Source organism: Giraffa tippelskirchi, chromosome 3 (assembly GCF_054371585.1).
Source record: "Giraffa tippelskirchi isolate mGirTip1 chromosome 3, T2T-mGirTip1v1.2.pri, whole genome shotgun sequence".
In the NCBI taxonomy this organism is placed as follows: domain Eukaryota; kingdom Metazoa; phylum Chordata; class Mammalia; order Artiodactyla; family Giraffidae; genus Giraffa; species Giraffa tippelskirchi.
Window position 1 is genome coordinate 177,070,812 of NC_137277.1, and position 22,778 is coordinate 177,093,589.

Below are 22,778 nucleotides of genomic sequence, written 5' to 3' on the forward strand. Positions count from 1 at the left end.
TGGTTACTATGGGAACCAAGCTGATGTGGAAAGTGGAAAGGGTTTGTGTCCAGGCAGCAGCAAGAAGGCTCCAGGTGGGCTCTGCAGCTCCTCCTCTGCCCCTTCCACGGAGGCACGTCTTGGCTTTCAGCTTTGGGACTTGGGTTCCAGGCAGCAGATGCCCAGTGACAAGGCCAGAGAGAGGGGCAAGGAAGATGGATTACTCTGAACTCTGCCCCTGCAAACTGAAGGATGTGGCTCCAAAGATGGGGCTGAGGGGCAGACAGCCAAAGCCAGGAAGCCTCATACTACTGCTTTCCCCAAATCGGCTGAGTACAGAGACGAGCCTGGCCCTGGGATGCAAGAGAAAGGGAGGGCAGGACCGGGGGGTACAGAGCCGTACCAGAGGGCTCCAGATCTGGGCAAACACCTCAGTTTTCTCATCTGTAAGAGGGGAATGACACTAATCTGTCTCCACAGATACCGTTTTGCCTTTATTTCAGCTGAAATTATTGTTATTATAATCATGAGTTTTACATAATACTTATTCTACTCATGACAATGTCAGATTAGATATCCCCTCTTGAGTCATTAGAGTATTAAGAGATTTTTAAAATCTATGTAAGTATCTATTCTTTTGCAGATTCTTTTCCCACTTAGGTTATTACAGAATACTGAGCAGCACTCCCTGTGCTATACAGTAGGTCCTTGTTGATTTCCACAGATACTGTGCTGAGAAAATTAACAAAAATGTAAAGCACCATAACTAACACATAGACTTCACTAGTCATGTGACCTTGAGCAAGTCATTGAGCCTCTCTGAGCCTCTGCCAATGAAAATACTAACGGTACCTGCCTCATAGGGTTGTTACAAGGCCCAAATGAGTGAATACAGACAAGTAAAAGGCTTTAAACAGGCCTGGCAGGCTTTAAGGACTACATATATAGCGTTGGCTGTTCTATTTTCATAGTAAATGTTCAATAACTCCCAGGGGTCCTGGTCACTCTGGACCTTGCTCCTTTTCTCTCTGGCTCTCTCAGGAGAAAATCTCCCACCACCCCTCAATCCCCTGCCAGGTGAGGAGGATGAGAACCAAGAAACGGGACTGCCTGAGGCTTCAGACCTCCCCCTACTCAAAGTTCAAGGGGCGCGGAGCCTGGGAGGCTGGGGCGGGAGGGAGCGAGGAGGAGCTAAATTTGTTCATCTGGCCTGTCAGTGCCTTAATCTGATCCCCGAGGAAGGAACAACGCAGAGGCTTCACTCTGGATGACAAACGAGGAGGGGAGAGGCCTGCCCTGCCTGGACTCCGGGTGAGTAATGGCTTTGCATTAAGATATTAAGCCTGGACGACAAGAAATGTGCTCCTGCTCCCACACCGCCCCCAGCAAGGCCGGGAAGAGAGCTGGGGAGAGAAGGAGGCTTCCTGAAGACCAACCTCTGGGAAGGTGGTGGAGCCTGGGGGTGGAGGGAGGCTTGGGACGCCTTGGGTGGGGGTGCGGGATGGCAGAGAGAGAGACAGACGGGCCACAGATATACCCAGAAATACAGATACAGCCGGGAGAGAAGAAATGGGGCTGGGGGAGGGGGGATGGAGACTTGTGGGGGTGGGGTGTGCAAAGAGGCAAGATGCCTGTACTCGGTACAGGGCAAGGATGCCTTAGCCAGGGCCATGGCCCAGCGGGGCAGGCCAGCCACCAAGGGGGACTCGGCCTCTAGGGAGGGGCTGGCTTCAAGGCTGGCCTTGGTCTTCGATGTCCCTCTACTTGATCCAGTGCCTCCTGGGCCGGGAGGGCACGGGGTAGGGTGGTGGCCCTGTTGAAACTGGCTTAGGCCAACGGGCAAGGCCTCCAGCCACACGGACCGCCTGTTTTGTGGAGAAAGAGGGCCAATACAAAAGGGTAAGTTCCAGCTCCAAGTTCCCACACCATTCAAGGAGTACCCCCGTCCACTGAACCCCTGGTACACAATAGCCTGGGCCCCATGAGGCAGCATTTGCTGGGTTGAGGGGACTCTGGGGGAGGAAAAGATGGGGCAAGCCCAGAATAGGACTTAGAGACAAGGTGGTTCAGAGAGAGCAAACGGGACAGAGATGGGCTCTAGACAGACCTCGGGGTGGCCTGCCCCTCTGCCATGACCTCAGAGGTACTGGCCCAGACAGCAGATCTGGCCTGCCTGGGTCCAAGTCCTAGCTTCATCCTTTCTGTGGCATGACCCCAGCAGGTTGTGTGACCTCGCCGTGCTTCTGTCAGACCCCATCTGTAAAGTGGGGTGCTTATAGCCCCTACAGCATGAAGTTCCCCAAGTCAGTTCCTGCAGGATGCCTAGAACAGGGTTTGGCGCATCCTAATGGTTCAGCAAACTTCACAAATTGTCATTAATTGTCATATTTCCCCCAGGCCCCAGCCATGACCATGTCAGCTAGACGACACCTGCAGCAAGTCCCCACACCCCCTTTTCCTCCTCAGCAGGCTTCGTGCCTAGACCTGGGAGTCCTGACTCACCTTAGTAAAGCCATCGACCTCTCCATGCCTCAGTTTCCTCATCTGCAGTATGGGCAGATCTTTAGGCTCAGTGGAGCCAGAATGTGTAAGCACTTGATAAAGCCCGGAGTGGCCTGGTTCAGATGCTCTGCTCAGAGAACCAGCACAACCTGGTACGCATGTGTGTGTGTTGGGGGGTGCTGAAGGGGAGCCCCAAATCCCAGGCCCAGGGCCCCATGTCCCAGGGAGTGGGGGTCAGGAGCCCAGCTACCTCCCCTTTCTGCGCCCCCCTCCTTCCAGCACCACCTTCTCCTGCAGCGCTGCCCTCTGGTCCCACTCAGCCTCATCTGTGCTGGCTGGTCCTACACTTTGCTCACTCTGGATTTTACAGGTGGGCAAGTCTGCCCAGGTCTGGGGCTTAAGCAGGTAAAGGACGATGCAGAGAACAGGGAGCAGCTGTCTTGGGGAAAAGGGTGAGAGGAGGGATAGGGTGGAAATACATAGATAGGGCAGAAAACGCTGAAGGCTCACTCCTTGAACCCCAGAAGAACACTAGGCAAGCAGCTGTGCCCTTCTGCTGGGGAGGCCAGAGGGAGGGGATTTGGGGGACATGGGGGTGGTCGTAGGGGGCGGTGCTTCTGAAACTGACTCCTGGGCAGGCGGGGATCCCTGGGGTAGCCCCCGTCACTGAGGTCTTCCTTCAACCGCCCAAGATCTACCCCTGAGTCTCCCCAGTTCGAATCCCCTTGTCCTCCAGCTGTGAGACCCGTGGGTTTAGTTAGCCCCCAACCCCTCCCTGGGGTGCGGGGGAGCTGGGACTTGGTCCAGGGCTTGCTGGTTCTTCAAAGCCTGCGTCTCTCACGGAGGGCCACCAGGAGGCGCCCCACGCCTGCTCGGCCTCCCCCTGGGCCCCGATCCGCCCGGCTGGTCGGTCTGGAGGCGGGGCGTCCTCGGGGTCCGGGTGCGGAGGGTCTGCGGTACAGCCCGGCTCTAGCGCGTGGCCCGCGGAGCCGCGCACCCTTTCTCTTTCTTGAACCCCCATCGGGTGGCGGGCGTCCCATCCAATGCTCTCTGCGCGATCCTGCTCCCTCTGCGCCCGCGGGCATCCGAGGTCCAGGCTTCGGTCACTCCCCAGCCCCACCCGCGAAGTCCTCTGTCATCCTGCGAGCACAGGACCCAGAGCCCTGTGCTGTGGTCCTCCTTCCCCCAGCTCCTATCCCTCTCTGAAGGTTGGATGGATTAACTGCTCGAAAAGCTGGTTTGTTTGGCCACAGTTTATTATTCTCCAGCCACTCCAGCTTGAAGGCGGGCCTCGAGTCAATACGTTTATCCAGGGACCAAAATCGGCCCCAGGCGCCTCTGGGTTCCTTCAGTCTTGCCCCACAGATTCCACCAGAGAGTCCTCCATCCTCCAGAAAGAAACAAAATCTCTTAAACATTATTTTTAACAATTGCTTTTTAGTAAATAATATCTACATGGGATTGATTCAAAAATTAAAGCAATGCAAAGTAAAAAGCCTTCTGGCAACCCTGTCTCTAAGCCCCTAGTTCCAACCCACACATACCTGCCAAGTAGCACTTTCATTAATTTCTTATGAAGTCTTCAGCACAAAGTTAAAATCTATGCTCTTATTCCCCCACTCACCCATTCTTATACAAAAGGAAGCATATTATGTGCACTTTGTCTTCACTAAATCTATCTTGACATTCTTTCCATAACAGTAGATCCCTTGTTCCTTTTTCCCAACTGTGTAGTATTCCATTGTGTGGCTACACACAATGCATGCTTAGTCATTCCCAGCTCTTTGGGACCCCATGGTCTGTAGCCCACCAGGATCCTCTATCCACGGGATTTTCCTGGCAAGAATACTAGAGTGGGTTGCCATGCCCTCCTCCAGGGGATCTTCCCAACCCAAGGATCAAACCCGAGTCTTTTGCCTTGTAGACAGATTCTTTACTGTCTGAGCCACCAGGGAAGCCCTGTGTGGCTATACACAGTCTATGTAATCCAGTCATTTCTTGATGAGTACCTAGGTGGTTGCTCCTTTTTAACTCGTACTAACAACATTGCAGTGAACATCCTTGTACCTCCGTCATTTCATAAGTGTGTTTTTGTATGGATAGGTAGGATAAAATGCCCTGAGAGAGAGTACTAATCACACAGTGAAAGCATGTGTCACTTGGGTAGGTACTTGAGCAGGTATTGCTAGTTGCCCTGCATGGGGCTTGGACTGTTTGCCCTCCCCAGGCAATGACCAGACTTTCTCCACAGCCTCATCAACAGAATGCACCGCTGAACTTTTGCATTTTTGCCACACATTCACTTGTGTTCAGTGTCCCAGGGAAGCCTGTCTTTACCTCCAGACTGTCACTCCTCTCCCCGTGTCTCCCAGCACACAGGTCTTCTCCTTCATAGCACCTTGTGCATTTGAAATTATATAGACTATACCGTTATTATTTCGTCAACATTTGCCTGCCACCAGCCTAAAAACCCCATGTGCACAGGGACTGTACCCCAGTCCCTGAAATAACACAGGCACATCAGAGATGCTGACTATGCCTTCACTGGCTTGTATGGTTCCCTGTGTGCCCCACATCCATGCGTACAGGGGCTCAACTGCGACTCTCAACCCCCTTACGTGTGAGGCATGGGTACTAGCTCCACTGAGCAGATGAGGAGACTGAGGCTCAGAGAGGAGGTCAAGGACTCATCAAGGACTCACCACTGGCCGGTAGAGAAGTATCTTTCTCCGCAGCCCTTGTCTCTGCTTGTGAGACCTTGGTTTTACTTCCCTACTCTGGCCCATGGGAGCCCACCCCCCACCAACTGCCGTCACCAGGAACAGTCAGGCCCAGGTCTGGGGGGCTCCAAACTCAGGATCGGCCCCCTCTACCCTGCCCACAATGGTGGAGAGCCAGGCCAGGGGTTTGTCAGAGCCCCCGGGGTCTTGTTGGCTTGCAGCCTCAGACACCCTGTTTGGTGGCAGTGCCAGGGCCACAGTGACCCGGTGGCTTGTGCAGCCCAGAGCCCGTTCCCGGAGGCCCCACGGCTGTGCTGGCTTTGTGCCCAACTGTCAGTCTGCTCCCCAGTGGCTCTTTGTGGCGGCTGCCTGCCTTCCTGCCTCCCATTAATCATGTGTGCAGGATTTATTTTCTCCAGCAATTTATTTCAGCAAATGCAATCTGGGTGTGCCCACAGGTGGGCAGGATGCTCTGTTGCTGCCAGAGTCATGGAGCCCGGCTTTATTGTCAGACTGACAGGCATGACTCACCAGCACCCCCGAGGCAGATGCACCAGAGCCCTAGGGTGGGACGCTAGGTACTCCAGGGACCAGCCCCACCCCCACGTCACTGCAACCTTAGCGTCCCCAGCAGCCTGAAAGGTTCCAGCTTGCTCCCGTTGTTTTTTTTTTTTTTAACTGGGGCTTTGCAGCCCCTGCCAAGGGAGTATGGGAAAGGATTAGGCCCCAGTGTCCTCACCCTGAAACAGCCTTTCAGAGGCTTTTGCTGAAGACCCAGGTGGTGGCTCATTTCAGTTTCCTGATCTGAGGAAGGAAGGGATCCTTCTTCCCCAACCGCTCCCTACCCCCCCGGCCTCCAGCATTACTGGATAACCTGGCCCTGCTTCCCAGGTTCTGACAGTCACAGAGGGAAACAGCTCATGCCAACCCTTCCACCCCTTGCCATGCACACACGTATCTTCCCTCCTGAGGGGTGCTTTCATCACCCTTGCCCCCCCCCCCATCTATCAGAGGATGCAGCAGCCCAGGACTGAGTAGCAGACATGGCCCTGAGGTCAGGACAGAATGCAGGGGCTGCTTGGCCCTGATTTCAGGTCCTGAGTTAGTGCCCCTGGTTATCTGTCCACTTACAGGCCTTGGACTCAGGAAGGAAAGGACTGGACAGTAGTGGGCAGGAGCCAACCACCTGGCCCTGGCCCTCACCAAGCCCTTTGCATCCCACCCATGCCCCCGCCTCTGCAGCATCTCCAGGTCCCCAGGTCCCACCCCTGGGGGCCTGCTTCCTCGCTTGGTATCCCCCAGTCTCAGCCTGGGGCCCCTGCCCTCAGCCTGCCCTTCACCCCGCACCCCAACCTGGCTGCCGCTAATGCTGTAGATAATTCCTGCTGTCGCAAAGCCATTACGGTGCAAATGGGCTGCATTTCAGTGTGTGTATGTGTGCGCGTGCGCGCGCGTGTGCGCGCACGTGAGTGGACAGGGGAGGGGGCTTGGCAGGCAAGGCGCCTTGCTTATGCCTCGCTTACTGCCTTGGGGAGTTTATGCCATTTCCTGCCAACCTCTGGTCCCCCGCCCTGGCTGCCAGCCTCCTCTGGACCTTGAGTGATGGGGCCTGGCGCTCTGGCCAGGGGGCTGACATGCCCAACTGGAGGGTCCTGGTGTCCCTGTCCTCCCCCTTCTCCTCCATGGGTGGCAGCTGGACTCAGAGAGTAGCTGAACCACCCCCCACTCAGCCTTTGAGACTTCCAGGGCCCTGGGGGGACAGAACCAACCTAGGGGTGCAAGATGGATGCTGGGAGGACTTCAGTGGCATTTGAGGCCCTGGCTTCCAACCTTCCATCTTGCTCCAACCCTTCCAGGCCCCTGGTCTCCCACTTTTTGCTTCATCTGCCTCCCGTAGACCCCCACCCTTACCCCCAAGTGCCATCACAGTTGCTTCACCTTGCCTCCTCCTGTCTCAGCACAGCCAGGTCTCCCCCAGGGGAAGGCAAGCCCTCTATCCTTTCAAGAAGAACCTTTGACCTTTGTGTCAGGAGCCTTCAGTGAACCTTGACAGCAGCTGGGAGGGCCCTGTGGGCTCAGGAGGGAGGGCAGGGCAGTGGTCAAGGGAGCAGCCTTCAGCAGCAAGTGGGATTGCTTTTCCTCTCTGCTCCTCCAGTTTCTGGTGATCCGGTCTTGGCCACGTCACTCAATATCTCTGCATCTCAGTGGCCTTATCTGCAAATTGGGTCTGATAACACCTGGCTCAAATAATTATTATCAAAGGTCTAATAGATTGTATTACATAGAACCACGAGAAATTGCTTATGCTCCAGCAGTTTCCACGTTAATATTTACTGGGTGAGTTACTGCACTAAGTCAGCTTTGTGTCATTGATAAGGAATCTACTCAATGTCCTGCACTTTGCTTTTATGCTCTTAATGTTTTGCATTTGTACAAATGCTTAAAGAGTTCAAGCTAACTGAGAAAGCACAAAGAAGAGGTAAGAAGCAAAACAAAATAAAAATAAATCTCCCTGTCAGAAATAGCCGTAATCAGTGAATAATAACCATTTCCAGAAATCTCTTTTTGCACTGATACAGGTAGAAATTTAGAGTGCTAAATGCATGGAAATATTGCTATGAGAAAGGATCTGACTATTTTAAATATAATTTTTTAAATTTTAGTTAATTTTCATGAAAGAAAATAAATGAATAAATGGAAGGAAATTGAAAGAAACCACATAACTCTAGTAAATGTCTCTTCATCAGAGAGACAATGCATTCTACAAAGGTCATCTCATATTAACAAAAAGATAGGAAATCCATAAGAATAAAAAGTATTGATTAAGGAGAATCTTTCATGTAGGAGTGGGGAGAAATGTGAATATTATAGTAGAAATTGAAGACATTAAATTAGCAAATTTCAAAGTAACAGCTGACAGCAAGACTGAGAAAAGAAAAAGAAAACTTATGGAGAGAGATCACAAGCAAGGAAGACAAAAGACAAGGAAGAAAACGAGAGGAAACAGACACAATTGCGGACTGGTTTGCACAGGGTCGAACAATGGTATTCAAAATTGCACACATATTTAACTTAAAAGAGTTTTGCCTACATGTGTTCTCCTTTCCTAAAGGTTTCTATCATGTTTAAATGATGAGAAAGATGTAGTTTCTTACATGTAGTAAATACTGACATTTTAAAATAAAGCTGCTGCACTGCTTACAATAGCCAAGACATGGGGGCAACATAAATGTTCATCAACAGAGGAATGGATAAAGATGTGGTACATATACACAATGGAATATACAATCGGTCATTAAAAAGAATAAATAATGCCATTGGCAGCAACATGGACGGACCTCAAGATTGTTGTACTGAGTGAAGTATGTCAGACAGAGAAGAAGAAATATCGTATGACTTCCCTTATATGTGGAATCTAAAAAGAATTGATACAAATGAACTTATAAAACAGAAACAGACTCACAGACTTAGAGAACGAATTTATGGTGGCCAGGGAGAAGGGTTGGGGGCAAGGAATAATTAGGGAGTTTGGAATGGACATGTACTATATGCTGTATTTAAAATGGATAACCAACAAGGGCCAACTGTTCAGCACATGGAACTCTGCTCAATGTTATGTGGCACCCTGGACAAGAGGGGAGGTTAGGGAAGAAAGGATACATGTGTATGCATGGCTGAGTCCCTTTGCTGTCCATCTGAAACTACCGCAGCATTGATAATCAGCAATGTGCTTGTGCTAAGTTGCCTTAGTTGTGTCCGACTATTTGCGACCCCACGGACTGTAGCCCACCAGGCTCCTCTGTCCATGGGGATTCTCCAGGCAAGAATACTGGAGTGGGTTGCCATGCCTTCCTCCAGGGGATCTTCCTAACCCAGGGATAGAACCCGTGTCTCTTATGTCTCCTGCGTTGGCAGGTGGGTTCTTTACCACTAGCGCCACCTGGGAAGCTATAAAAAAACATTTTTTTTTTAAATAAAAAATCTGCTGTAGCTCTTTTGAATTTATCAGACCACTTTGATGGACTTCATATGGTTCAACCTAAGGGGTGAACTGCCCAGCCCACAGTGGTGCCCATCCGGGCAGACACTGTTAATAGGACATGACCTCTTGTTCTACAAACTCATCTGTACTTGAGTTTTTGTATTTTGCTTGTATTTTGTATTTTCCTGGTATTTTTAGCAAAATTCCCCCGAACTCTCCAACTTTTCTCACTAAACGAAGACAAAAAGTTGGAGTCTGTGATTACAGTGGAAAAGCATTGTGACCCTCCTCCCGCCCCCGCAGGATACCAGTGACAAGGGTAGGGGGCTGACCCTGCTGGAGAAGGCCAGAATGAGCCTGGGGGAGAGGAGAGGGCAGGGATGACCCCCTTCTCCTCCCAACTGCTTCAGTAAGGAAAGGGTTGAGAGGGGGACAATGACGACTGAATGATTTATGGGAAGTACACAAAAGGTTGGGTTCTGAATTGAGGGCGTGAAGGGCATGGTCTATGTGCTTCCATGCCTGTGACCTCTGCTGAATATACCGGGTCAGAAACCAGGGGTTTTGCCAACCACAGAGAGTCCTTCATGCAGGTCCAGGACCTGTCCATTCTTAGACACCCATGGAGCCTGCAGGGGGGCAGCCCCCGACTCAACACTCTGCTCCCAACCCCAAGCAGCACCCTTGCCTCTCCCTTTTAAAGTCAAGTTCAGCCTAGGAGTCCCTTGGTGGCCTTGTTGCTGTTGTTATTGTTCAGTCGCTCAGTCATGTCCAATTCTTTGCCACCCCCTGGACTGCAGCACCGCCAGGCTTCCCTGTCCTTCACCATCTCCTGGAGCTTGCTCAAACTCATGTCCATTGAGTCGGCGATGCCATCCAACCAGCTTGTCCTCTGTCATCCGCTTCTCCTCCTGCGTCACCATTTCCCAGCATCATCTTTTCCAAAGAGTCAGTTCTTCCCATCAAGTGGCTAAAGTATTGGAGCTTCAGCTTCAGCATCAGTCCTTCCAGTGAATATTCAGGGTTGATTTCCTTTAGGATTGAGTGGTTTAATCTCCTTGTAGTCCGAGGGACTCTCAAGAATGGCCTAGTGGCTAGGATACCGGGCTTTCATTGCCATGGCCCACGTTCAATCCCTGGTCTGGAAACTGAGATCTTGCAAGCCTCACAGTGTGGCCAAAGGAAAAAACAAGTAGTCAAGTACAGCCCAAAGGGCGGGAGAAATCAGAGCAACAACTAAAGCTGACCCGCTGAAAGAGACAGGCCACGCCTGGGGAAGGGCCTTTGGTGAAGGGGGAACCCCCAATATTCAGACACCGTCTGAGCATCAGGCTGCACAGGACCTGGGGACCCCCTCCCTTACCCCCACACTGCTGTCCCAGGACCCTTTCTCTTCCGTTCTGGAGGCGCCAACATCTCCCTTGGTGCCTTCCAGGATCGGGCCCTCGCTATTCTCATCATGTTCATGCCGGGAGACAGCATCTTATGGATTCCCAGCGTGTACAGTGTGCCGATCTAGAGCAATGATGACAGTCCCTGCCAGCTCTTCACTGAAAGCCCAGTCCTCGTCCTTCACATCTCCCAGCAAGATGGGTGATATTATCCCATTTCCCAGACTGACTGAGAAACAGGAAGTGTATGGTTCCCTGGGCTGCCATCGCAAATGATCACAAACTGGGCAGAAATTTATTCTCTCACAGTTCTGGAAGCTAGAGGCCAAGAGAATCACGGTGCTGGCAGGGTCATGCTCTTTTAAAGGCTATTTGGGAGGCTCTGTCCCATGACTCTCTCTCATTTCCCGTGTGGCCAGAAGTCCTCGGCTTGTGGCTACTCCATTGTCTCCCTCCATTGTCACACCAGCTTCTCCCTGTGTATCTGTTCTCTTTTGCAAGGACACAAGGGCTTCCCGAGTGGCTCAGCAGTAAAGAATCTGCCTGCAGTGCAGGAGACGCAGGGGATCCAGGTTGGATCCCTGGGTTGGGAAGATCCCCTGGAGGAGGGCATGACAACCCCCTCCAGTAGTCTTGCCTGGAGAATCCCATGGATTGATAGGATCCTGGAGGGCTACAGTCCTTGGAGTCGCAAAGAGTGAAGCAACTGAGTGCAGTGGATGAAGGGCCCACCCTTCTCCAGTATGACCTTCTCAAGTTTTTTTATGTCTGCAAAAACTCTGTTTCCAAATCAGGTCACATTCTGAGGTTCTTGGGGTTAGGACATCAACACATCTTCTGGGGAACACAATCCAACCCTCAACAGGAAGTGACTCACCCCAAATCACCCAGAGGTACAGTCAGAACCCCCAGGCCTGAGCTCTGAATCACGGCCGGAGCAGCTTGTCATCCAAAGAACAGCCTGACTTCCCCCTCTCCTCATATTTCAATATGTCAGCAGCTGGCTCATGGATGCTTCTGTGTCCAGCTGGCCACGTTTGGCCCGTGAAGCTGACATAGCTGTGGGTCCCACCCTCATGTCCTGGGACACTGCCCTCAAAGTTGGCCTGGTCAACTCTGGGTTAGTCACCCCCCCAACCCAGCTGCCCTTTTGTCCACTCCCTGGCGGGGCCAGAAGGTCAGGGTGGTTTGGGGTGAGGAGGGGGGCAAGCACATCCATGGCCTGGAGGGGCCTGATGGGGGAGGTGGGGAAGGTCCTCCCCCAGAGGACAAGTGTAGTGACCTGGAGAGGCAGTTCCGTCCAGGGTGGCAAGTGCCTACGTCTCTCCTCACCATTTCCAGAGGCCCACAGGCCCCCTCCCATCCTCCTCTGAATACAAGAGAGGGTCTGTTGCCAGCAGGGAGGCTGCAGGGCTGGCCCAGGTCACCAGAGCCTACAGGGGCCTCCTGACCTGAGCCTGCTGGGGCTTTCCTGAGGTATCGACAAAAAGGTCCAAGGTTCTCTCCTTCCCTCTTCTGCAGGTGGGAGGCTGGGGCTGAGACTTTGCTCCTACCTGCAGGAGGGGTGAGGTGGAGCTGCTGTGGCCTCAGAGGGCACCCAGGGCAGGAGGGTCATCAGACAAGGCCAGTTCATCTCGTAGGCAGGAGCCTGGGGCCTGGAGGAGAGGCCGGGAAAGCAGGGGCTGCAGGTGTCACTAACAGCCCCTCCTCATCCCACACCATGGACAGAGATCCTGCCCCCAGCCCCAGAACAACCAGGAGGAAAAAAGGAAGGACAGGGGAGCAGGAGGTGAGGGAGAGATCCCAGCTCTGCCACCTGCTGGTTCAGAGATAACCATGGGAAGTGCTGGTTCCCACCAACCCCCAACCCTGCCTTGCTCCACTGACCTGCACCCCAAGGGAGACCCACACTCCAGAGGAGAGGACAGACCAAGCAGAGTGAACGTGGGCCCCAGTGAGAGGGGACAGCAGACCAGGCCCCACTCCGCTGCAATGAAGGCAGCTGTTGGGGAAGAGCCCACAGAGGGTGGGGAACCTAGAGATCCTGGCCAGCTTTGGACAGATTGAAGCTGATGTGCCAGTCCCTGGAGCCAGAAGAGGGGCCAGCCCTCATGTCTTCATCTGTTAGCAAATACAGAGTGTCAGGCTCTGATCTAGGTGCTGGGGACACCGTGGGGATGAGGCAGAAAGCCCTACTCCTGGTAGCAGACAGACATCAAAGAACCGAGCTCACAACCGCAGGTAGCTCCCACCAGCTTACAGGGGGAACCTCGACACAGCAGGATGTAGATTTAAATCAATATAAGTTTTTCAGGCCTGCCCGAGACTGTGCCGGACAGGGGCCCCTGTGTCACTGTAGGATGCAGCTCTCATCCCAACATCTGGCCAGATTCTGAGCCTTCTCCACCCTCCAGGTTAGAGCCTTCTCCTTCTGGGCATTGTCCATGGAGACTCCAGGCTCTCACTTGATTAAAGCGCCTCTCCCTTTCTTTTGGGCTTCCCTCATGGCTCAGCTGGTAAAGAGTCCGCCTGCAACGCGAGAGACCTGTGTTCGATGCCTGGGTTGGGAAGATCCCCTGGAGAAGGGAAAGGCCACCAACTCCAGCATTCTGGCCTGGAGAATTCCATGGACTGTATAGTCCATGGGGTCTCGAGGAGTTGGACATGACTGAGCGACTTTCACTTTTCCCTTTCCCAAGTATAGGTGGGGCTTCAGGAGCTCTTGTGGGGGGTGGGAGGGTGAGTATCGGTCTCCCCTCCTGCTTTATTCTTCAGTGTTGGGGTGTGTGTGTGTGTCTTCAGTAGCTCAATGGAGTCTGACTCTTTGTGACCCCATGGACTGTAATCCACCCGCTTCCTCTGTCCTTGGGATTCTCCAGGCAAAAATACTGGGATGGGTAGCCATTCCCTCCTCCAGGGGCTCTTCCTGACCCAGGGATCAAACCCACATCTCCCCCATTCCCTGTATTGCAAGAAGATTCGTTACCATTGAGCCACCTGGGAAGCCCAGATTCAGTGTCGGCATCGGCGGAAAGACAAGGCCCTTCTTTCTGATTCACCTGGGCCAGGGAGCCCTAGAACCAGAGTCAAGGCCCTAAGGCTGCTGTAGCTCCTTTTCACTGAAAACAAGAAGTGCCAGGGGCCCTGCCAGCAGATGGGGGCTTCTCTTAGGGTGACTCCCCTGGGCACAGGGCCCTTGCTCCTGCAAGGCCCCACACTTGGTTTAATGTTCCGCATATCACAATCTTGAAACTCTTAACAACTGTTGAACAAGGTGCCTTGTGTTTTCATTTTGCATGGGGACCCCGGCACCTTATGTAGCTTGTCCTGCCTGCCATATATGCGTTATGGCAACATAGGGCTGGCAGCATCTTAACTGTGCCACCTTTTTTCTCCAAAAGCCACCAGTCTCATTTGCACTGGGGGCCAACCCTCAGGCCTGTGGACACACGTGGAAGGCCCTCTGTAAATGCTTAGGGACCAGACATCACGGAGGTGGGGGGATGTGGGACCCTCCCCACTCAGCCCTTTCGGAGGCCCCAGCCGGTCAGCAAGTCCTCTGGTTGAGGTGACCTCCACTGGGTACTGGAATGCTAGTCTCTCCCTTTCCCAGATCCCGGATTCCGGAGCAAGGGTTTCCTTGATTCCTCCAGGAATTCCACTCCTCCTTCCTACCTGGCTGGAGCTATGAGGGAAAACACTCTGTTCATCAACACTGCCATCCCAAAGGCCCTTCTCCCTTGTCCTTTTATCCAATCCACTCATAGGAGGGGCCTGGAGGGATCGTGGATTCTGACAAGAGTGCAGCAGTGAGCCCTGCAGTGGGGTGGGGATAGGGGGGAGCTGTCCACTCTAGAAGATGGAGACTGAGCCCCTTAAACAGGCAGAATCCCACTGGACAGCCTGCAACAGAGAAGTCACTGCTCTGAAGAAGCTATAAGAGGGTGAGGTGACAGAGATGAGAGGACCTGCTGGGACAGTGGCCGGACGTCCTCTCCATCACGGTCCAACAGGAGAAGCAGGTAAGGAACGCGTGCACCCATCACCGATAATAGAATCATTTCATGAGAGGTGGATGTAGACATAAGTTCTCAAGAGGTGACCTGTGGAAGTGAATGAAGTTGACCTGAACTTGGGGTGGTGTCAAGACACAGGAGAGGGGCGGGCTTGTGATCCACCCACAGGAACTAGAGTGGCAGAGGGGCCAGAGAAGGGTGAGCTGGGGTCTGAGAGGAATTGCAGTCCATACTGTGAGCTCCCTAATTTTTCTTCAGCCGTGGTGGGGCTCTTACCCTGAGGGGAAGTGGGGACAGTAAATAGACTCAGTATTTTCATGGCATTCCTGAATCAGAGGTATTATTTTTATGAGGTGTGATGGTAATCAGTGAGGCAGAAAAGGTGTGCAGTGTCCAATAGTCAGGTACAGATGTGAGAGTTGGACCATAAAGAAGGCTGAGTGCCAAAGAATTGATTCTTTCAAAATGTGGTGCTAGAGAAGACTCTTGAGAGTTCCTTGGACTGCAAGGAGATCAAACCAGTCAATCCTAAAGGAAATCAGCCGTGAATATTCATAGGAAGGTCTGATACTGAAGCTCTAAAACTTCAGCCACCTGATGGGAAGAGCCGACTCCTTAGAAAAGACCCTGATGCTGGGAAAGATGGAAGGCAAAAGGAGAAGGGGGTGGCAGAGGATGCGATGGTTAGATAGCATAACCAACTGAATGGGCAAGAATTTGAACAAATTCCCAGAGATAGTGGAGGACAGAGGAGCCTGGCGTGCTACAGTCCATGCAGTCGAAGAGAGTTGGACATGACTTAGCGGCTGAACAATGCAGTGGTGTGATGGTAAATGCCAAATCACTGGCTCTCTGGGGAAAAAGAGCTCTGATTGTTAGCATTCACTGATTCCCACCAGGGCTGACTTCAAGATACAGAAGTGATGTCACCGAACACAGACTTAGGAAGAGATGCTGGCGACTGGCTCTCGGGGGTAGGGCTGAGCTGACTCAGACTGGAGTTCCAGGGGTTGGGAGCCTCATTGTGATCAGTGCCCCAGAGAGGCTGGGAAGAACCAAACACATGAGGCATTGCAACCTTCTGGGGAAGAGAATTTCAGAGAGAAAGAAATCAAGCTTCTTGTCTGCTGCCCACAGCGGCACAGAAGGAGGAACTTGGAGAAGCTGCTGAATCCGGCTGCCCTCTCTCTGCCTCTCACCCATCAACCCCATGGGACCCTTGACTCAGGCTATCTCTGCAGGTCTGGAGGTCTGTCTTGTCAAAGGTAGAACAGGTTCCCATCAGGGTGCGTTCACCTATGCAGAAGGAGCAAAAGCTGGAGAAGAAAGGACAATGTTAATGAGCAGATGTCATGACAGATCTACTCTGAAAAAAGCACCAGGCCAGGCCAAAGGTGCCCTGGGGTCACCAGAATGAATGGGGGCACCAGGATGTTTTTTCGGGTCCCAGGACATTCTGTGGGATAGAAGGGCAGCTCCTTGCTGCCCAGGTGGGGGACATGGGCCCCTGAGAGCTGCCCATTTGTGGCCCTTCCCATGAGACTCCAGAAGACTCTGCTGCCAGATCAGGGTCACAGCAACTGAGAACAATGCCGCCCATGCAGGCCGAGCGGGCCCTGTGCAGGGCAGGGGGTCTGGGAGAGCGGCAGAGGCTGCTGGGGCCTGTCCTTCCCGAACTGGGCCACTGGGGGGGGGACTTTCATCTCCCGCCTTCCCCTCGGGGCCACTGCAGCGTCCGCCTGCCTCCATCTCTTCCCACCCCACTCCTCCCAGGGCGGCAATTACTGCGCTAATTAGGGCGCTTTGATCATCTTTAGAAATGGCCACACTGGGGAGGGACGCTGCCAAGCAATTAGGGGCAGAGAGGCTGGGAGCTTGGGCATCTCCTCAGGGGGCGGGGCTGCAGAAGACCCTCAGATGCCCCCTGCCTCCTCCCCTCCAGGAGTGTCTGCATACACACCCCACCCCCAACATAGCCGTAAACTCCTCAGGGAATAGAGGTGGATGAGAATCACCACCCCTACCCCGCTTCTGTGCCCTGGAGACAGGACCTGCCCACCAGCCCCCTCCGCCTGGCCCCCAGCCCAACGGTCAGCTCTTCTGGCTGGTCCAGGCCCCTTTGATGGAGCCGCAGAAACAAGGGCTCCTTTGACAGATGGGGGGGCCTCAGAGCCCAGATGATGAGACTTCAAAGGTGAGCCCACTACCCCGTTCCCTCCCCCGACCCTGGCCCCCCTCCCGCAGTCTGTCCTCTCAATAGCACCCCCCCTACCCCAGGCCCCATTTCCCCCTGTGGGCTCCTGGGAGTAAAGGGCCAGGTGAGGGACGGGCCAAGGGAAGCGGGTCATTTTGAAGTGAGAGAACGGAGTCAGATGGTCCGAGGGCCGAAAACTCAGTGCCCAGGAGGCAGGCACCGAGGATAAGCGCCTGGAGGGCGGACCCCGAGGGGGACGGAGCACGGGGACAGGGTCACCATGCTGCTGGCTGCACTGCTGCTGCTGCTGCTGCCCCTCCCAGACCCACGGTCTGCCCAAGGGCACCCGCTGTACATGCGCGTGCCCCCCAGCACCCTGCAAGGTGAGCTGGTCCGAGGAAGGGGGGATGGTCTCAGGCAGGGTCCCCTGAGCTTGCTATCTCCACTCACAGGGCCCTTTGGCCCCTTCTGCGCCCCTGTCAGCCCCTTCTGCTGGCAGAAGGGGCCAGAACTGAGACATAGGTGGGAGAGGAAAGGGGAGACCGAGGCGGGGGAGGGGGAGGGCAGCTGGCAAGCACTGCCAAAAGGTGTGCTTTCCAGAAGGTTCTGGGTCCATCAGGGAGGAAGGGGCCCAGGGCAGCGTCCCCTTGGCTATCTGGGCCCCAGCGTGGGCAACTCGACTCACCATGGTCATTTTGTGTCCGTAAGCCCGTGTCCTATAATATCTGCACCTTTGGGGTGCGGTTTTTCCTTCAAGGTTTTTTAAGGAAAGGCCCTCCTTTTTCAAGGAATCCAGCCCAGCCCTGTTGAAATTGCAGAGCTGTTTCAGGCCGAGCATCTGAGCCTATCTGCTCTAGTACTGGGGCCCGTTAGCTGAGTGCCATTCCCTCCCGAGACTCCGGCAGCCCAGCCTGCCTCCCTCCTGGGTCTCCCAAGGCAGGGCTCAGGGCTGGGGCAAGGCGGACGAGACTGGGGCTCTTCCCCAACCCTGTGTGAGGGACTTGTGTCCCCTGCAGCTCTGTCCGCCAAGGGGACGAAGGTGTTGCAGGCTGCCCAGAGGAGCGCCCAGTGGGCGGTGAATCGGGTGGCGATGGAGATTCAGCACAGACTGCATGAGTGCCGGAGCTGTGTCAACCACACCACCCCATGCCCCGGTGAGCTTGCCCCGACTACCCTGGGCCCCTTCTCCTGTCCACCCCATCCCTCCCTTCAGAACTCACCCCTCTTGGGGGCACACACAGACGGGGTGGGGCTGCAACCAAGAATAGGTGGGGGAGGGCCTCCCTAGGTGGAAAGGGCACACCCACCAGGCTTGGGCACATAGCACATGCAAAGGCAGGAGGGCTGGCACAGTCTGGACTCATCTGGTGAACAGTGAGCCACTTATGGCTGCTGAAATAGACACTTCCCGAGTAGCTCATAGGGCAAAGAACCTGCCGGCAATGCGGGAGACCTGGGTTTGATCCCTGGGTGGGGAAGATTCCCTGGAGGAGGGCATGGCAACCCACTCCAGTACTCTTGCCTGGAGAATCTCATGGGCAGAGGAGCCTGGTGGGCTACAGTCCATGAGGTCCCAAGGAGTCGGAAACTGAGTGACTAACACACACACACACACACACACACACACACTACTGGGCAGGTTAAGTAGGGGGTGGTTTGGGGTGCTCCATGAGGTGGGGAGAGGGCTCAGGCCCAGCCTGGAGTGGAGAAAAGGGGAAGAGTGGCGTGAGGCTCAGAGGTGTGTTTCTCAGCAGCACCTGGGCGTCCCAGGCCTCAAGGCGCCCTCCTGCAAGATTCACCTGAGCCAGGTGAGGTTACAAAGTCTTGGGGGGGGAGGGGGGAGGGGAGCAGGGCTGAGCACAAAGTGGACGCTGGCGGGATCTCGATGGTTAGGACGACCGGGACTTGTGCCCCTTCGGCCTTTCCAGGGCCATGTGGCGAGAGGCGCCCGGGCGCCGTCAACGTGACGCGGGCGCTTGGCCGCATTGTGGGGGGCAGCGCGGCACCGCCGGGGGCTTGGCCCTGGCTGGTGAGGCTGCAGCTCGGCGGGCAGCCTCTGTGCGGCGGCGTCCTGGTGGCCGCGTCTTGGGTGCTCACGGCGGCGCACTGCTTCGCGGGGTACGTCGGGCCCCCGGCCCCGGGATCCCCAGCGCGGGCCTCCAACTCTTCCCGGGTCGCCGGGTTGGGGCGCCGAGCGCGAGGCCCGGTCTCTGCTGCCCCCTGGCGGCGGCCGTCCCCTCCCCTGCCTCGGAGTCTCCCCGCGACACACCATCCTCGGCCTCCGGCTCGCTGCGGGGGTGGGGGGGTACCCGTGGGCGGAGGGCAGGGTCTCCAGGGGGAAGCTTCTTGCATTCCCGTCCTGAGTGTCTCGCGCCGCAGCGCCCCGAACGAGCTTCTGTGGACGGTGACGCTGGCCGAGGGGTCCCCGGGGGAACCGGCGGAGGAGGTGCAGGTGAACCGCATCGTGCCCCACCCGAAGGTATGAGGGCAGCCCCCAGGCCCTCAGACTTGGGAACAGCACCCCCAGCCCAGCCTCGTTGACACGGCGCCGCCACCCCATCCCCAGTTTGACCCTCGGACCTTCCACAACGACCTGGCCCTGGTGCAGCTGTGGACGCCGGTGAGCCCGACGGGGGCGGCGCGCCCCGTGTGCCTGCCGCGGGAGCCCCGGGAGCCCCCAGCAGGCACTCCTTGCGCCATCGTGGGCTGGGGTGCCCTCTTCGAAGGTACTAAGCGGGACAGGGCCTGGGTGAGCCGCGCGGGGGCATGGGGGAAATGGGGGTCTGGAGTGATGGAGCTTGGGAAGGCTAGGGTGGAAGGATTCTGACCTACGCCCAGCTCTCTTTGCAAAATGATGCCCATCTCCCCAAGTCGGGAAGAATCAAGGAGCGCGATGGGAAAGGGGAACCCTAAAACAGAACCCCTGCCGTCCAGGCCTGAGCCCCTTCCACGGCTTCCCTGTAGATGGGCCTGAGGCCGAGGCGGTGAGGGAGGCCCGTGTGCCCCTGCTCAGCGCGGACACCTGCAGAAGGGCCCTGGGACCAGGGCTACGCCCCAGCAGCATGCTCTGTGCGGGCTACCTGGCCGGGGGCATCGATTCGTGCCAGGTATGAGCCCCGCCGGATAGGAGGGTGGTAGTGGGCCACTCCCTGGTGGCGGGACCGCCTCCTTTCCTTCTACAATCAGGATGTCACTCAACTTCTCTGCACCTCTATGTCCTCATCGCTAAAATGGGTACAAGAGTGGTAATCCCAGTAGAGCTCAGAGCTGCCTGACCCTGCCAGGCATAAGGGTATCATTTGGCGGGGGGGTGGGGGTGGGGATGAGTTGAGTCCATACAGTGCCCTCTCTCTTGCTTCTCTCTCTTGGTCCTTGCAGGGTGACTCGGGAGGCCCCCTGACCTGTTCTGAGCCTGGCCCCCGCCCCAGGGAGGTCCTGTACGGGGTCACCTCCTGGGGGGACGGATGCGGGGAGCCGGGGAAGCCTGGGGTCTACACCCGCGTGTCTGTGTTCAAGGACTGGCTCCAGGAGCAGATGAGCGGTGAGCACCTTTCCCCCTAACCTCACCCCTTGCCTAGAGTGCCCCATGAGTGCCCCATAACTGCCCTGGGACGAGCCCGTTTCCATCCCACTGGCCTCCAGGCTCCTGCGTGGGGAAAGCCTATTTTCCTCCCGGGAGGGATTTGGGGGCCTAGGGCTTAAAGCGGGGGGTGGGGGAGGTGGTAAGCTAACCCCTGACGCCCCCCGCAGCCGCCCCCTTCAGCCGCGAGCCTAGCTGCAGGGAGCTTCTGGCTTGGGACCCGTCGGAGGAACTGCAGACAGAGGCCGCCCCACCCTGCGCCTTCTATGCCCACCTATGCCTGGGGCCCGCTGGCGCCTGTGCGCGTCTGGCGCACCAGCAGTGTCTGCAGCGCCGGCGGCGATGTGGTCAGTCCGGCTCCCGGGGCTGGGCCGGGGGGCCCCCAGGGTCTGGCCCACGTCTGACCGCCGCTCGGATCCTCGTCCCGTCTGCAGAGCTGCGCTCGCTGGCGCACACCCTCCTGGAGCTGCTGCGGGGAGCCCAGGAGCTGTTCGGCCCGCGCCCGGGTGTGCGGCGCCTGGCCCCAGCCCCAGCTCGCCCCGCTCCGTCGCTCCGGAATCCTCCCAAGCACCCCTCCCGCGAGCAGCGGCTGCACTCAGGTACCCCAAGCCCTTCGCAGCCCGGCCCTGGCCTACCCCAGTGTGCCCGCGCCGTTCCCCTAACCCTGCGTCTCTCCAGGATCGCTTCCCCGGGCTGTGGGCGCTCGGTTCCCTAAGCGGAGGTCGGAGCGGCGCCGGGAAGTGAATGGTAATGACGCCCCCTACCCGCGGCCGCCAGGGGAGCCGGCCAAGGGAGGGCGTGTCCAGGAGGGGACTCTCCGGGGGTCTGTGCTGGAATGCAGTTTTACCCAATCTGGCAGCGGTCAGACCCGCTCTCGCCCTCCCTCGCAGCAGGGCGCATGATTCTTTGGGGTTGGGGGAACTTGTGACTTTGGGCGCGCTCCAGTGTCCACAGAGGCTGGACTTTGTGTTACCGTTTAATCCCTCTGAACTTCGGCTGCCCCATCCCAGCATGTGGAGGTCTTCCCACTGGGAGGTGTCCCGAGGTTCTGGTGGGAATACCACCCGGACTCCATACTGGCGTCAGTACTCTCATTCCCGAGGTCTCTCCTCTTCCTGCAGGCTGCCCTGGGCTGGAGCCCCTGCGGCAGAAGCTGGCCACGCTCCAGGGCACCCATGCCTGGATCTTGCAGGTGCCCCCAGAGCGCCTGGCCATGGACTTTAACGAGGTGGGTCCCCAGGCTTCCCAGACTCCTTCACAGTGGCCTGGGAAGGCTAACCTGGGTGAGCCCTGCTGGGGAGGGGGAACAGAAGGGACCCTCCCCCAGCAGCCTAGGGTGGAAGTGGGGGAGGGTGTCCTTGGGTGGGGGGACAGCTATGGGGAGGGCAGCTGAATGTGAGCTAGGTGCTGGGTGGGTGTGAAGGAGTGGAGAGGAGGTGTGAGTGGAGTGTGGGCGTGTCCAAGTAAGCAGGAAGTGTGCTTGATTAGAGGGAGGGACTGGGGACTGGGTAGCTCTGCCTGTGAGCTTCTGGGGCAAGGAGGGGGAACAGGAGAGGGGTTGTGGGCCCCTGAGCTGTCTGCCTTCTCCCTCTGCAGGTCCTGGCAGATCTGGGCTCCAAGACACTGACCGGGCTCTTCCGAGCCTGGGTTTGGGCAGGCTTGGGGGGCCGGCACGTGGTCTTCGGTGGCCTGGTGGGTCTGGAGCCAGCCACGCTGGCCCGAAGCCTTCCCCGGCTGCTGCTGCAGGCCCTGCAGGCCTTCCGCCTGGCAGCCCTGGCAGAGGCAGAGCCCGAGGGAGCCCGCAAGGGTGCAAGGCAGGGCCGAGGGCTGGGGAGGAAGGGGCACCACCCACTCAGCCCTCACGTGCCCCCAGCCAGGTGGCCCTGAGCAGGGTCTCCACTCCACCCCCTGTCTCCCCCAGCTCCCATCAGGACCACTACTCCAGGGCCTGGGAGGGGTTCAAGGAGCAAGATGACAAACCGTCACTGCCAGAGTTGGGGGGGCGGTTAGGGCTCCATGTGTCTTCTCAGATGCACCACCAGAAAATCACAGCTGCTTTAATAAACATTATTTATGATCTACGAAGACCACTCTAGAGCTTCTTTAGGGTGGGACTGGGGTGGGTGGACACTGGGGCTCGAGGGGTAGGGCCCAGCCTCCAGATGCAGCTGATAGAGGTCACAAAGACACTGGAGAAAGGCTGCAAAGCCCCTCATCTCAGGATATCAGTCTGCCTCCCAAGAAATGGCAGCAGCTGACCTGCCTGTCCCCACTGACCTGTCCGTGGCTGCCCAGCACTGCCCCCAGCCTTCAGCCTCTCCGCCCAGCCTCGACCCTCACCGGTAGCTGTGGGGAGTCCCCGCCTGGGATCTTTGCCTTATGTCCCTGGGCTCCTGCCCCGGCCTGCCAGTCCC

General features: G+C 56.3%; 1 protein-coding gene across 6 annotated transcripts; it reads left to right on the top strand.

Annotated features, from left to right (window-relative positions):
- On the top strand, positions 1–22,446 carry PRSS56 (serine protease 56). 6 transcript variants are annotated; one of them, XM_081585686.1, is made up of 17 exons: positions 29–74; positions 1,197–1,300; positions 2,446–2,633; positions 14,458–14,596; positions 16,639–17,167; positions 17,801–17,938; positions 18,539–18,592; positions 18,713–18,902; positions 19,164–19,263; positions 19,351–19,510; positions 19,749–19,891; positions 20,163–20,325; positions 20,535–20,711; positions 20,799–20,963; positions 21,043–21,111; positions 21,486–21,592; positions 21,961–22,446. In XM_081585686.1, the coding sequence occupies exons 5-17, from the start codon at positions 17,065–17,067 to the stop codon at positions 22,249–22,251; spliced, it is 1,860 nt and encodes a 619-aa protein (XP_081441812.1). In that variant the 5' UTR covers positions 29–74; positions 1,197–1,300; positions 2,446–2,633; positions 14,458–14,596; positions 16,639–17,064; the 3' UTR covers positions 22,252–22,446. The 6 variants fall into 6 exon arrangements, 5 of the variants coding, with proteins under 5 accessions (XP_081441813.1, XP_081441814.1, XP_081441812.1 ...); XM_081585689.1 differs by lacking the exon at positions 16,639–17,167 and having other exon boundaries at positions 1,197–1,290; positions 2,449–2,633; XM_081585687.1 differs by lacking the exons at positions 2,446–2,633; positions 16,639–17,167 and having other exon boundaries at positions 1–74; positions 1,197–1,290.
- The last annotated feature ends 332 nt before the right edge of the window (positions 22,447–22,778 follow it).

Coding starts and splice junctions, on each gene's coding strand:
- PRSS56 (XM_081585686.1), top strand. CDS start 17,065: ATGCTGCTGGCTGCACTGCTGCTGCTGCTGCTGCCCCTCCCAGACCCA. Junction 19,511..19,748: donor CTGGGGTGCCCTCTTCGAAG/GTACTAAGCGGG, acceptor GCTTCCCTGTAG/ATGGGCCTGAGGCCGAGGCG. Junction 20,326..20,534: donor GCTCCAGGAGCAGATGAGCG/GTGAGCACCTTT, acceptor CGCCCCCCGCAG/CCGCCCCCTTCAGCCGCGAG.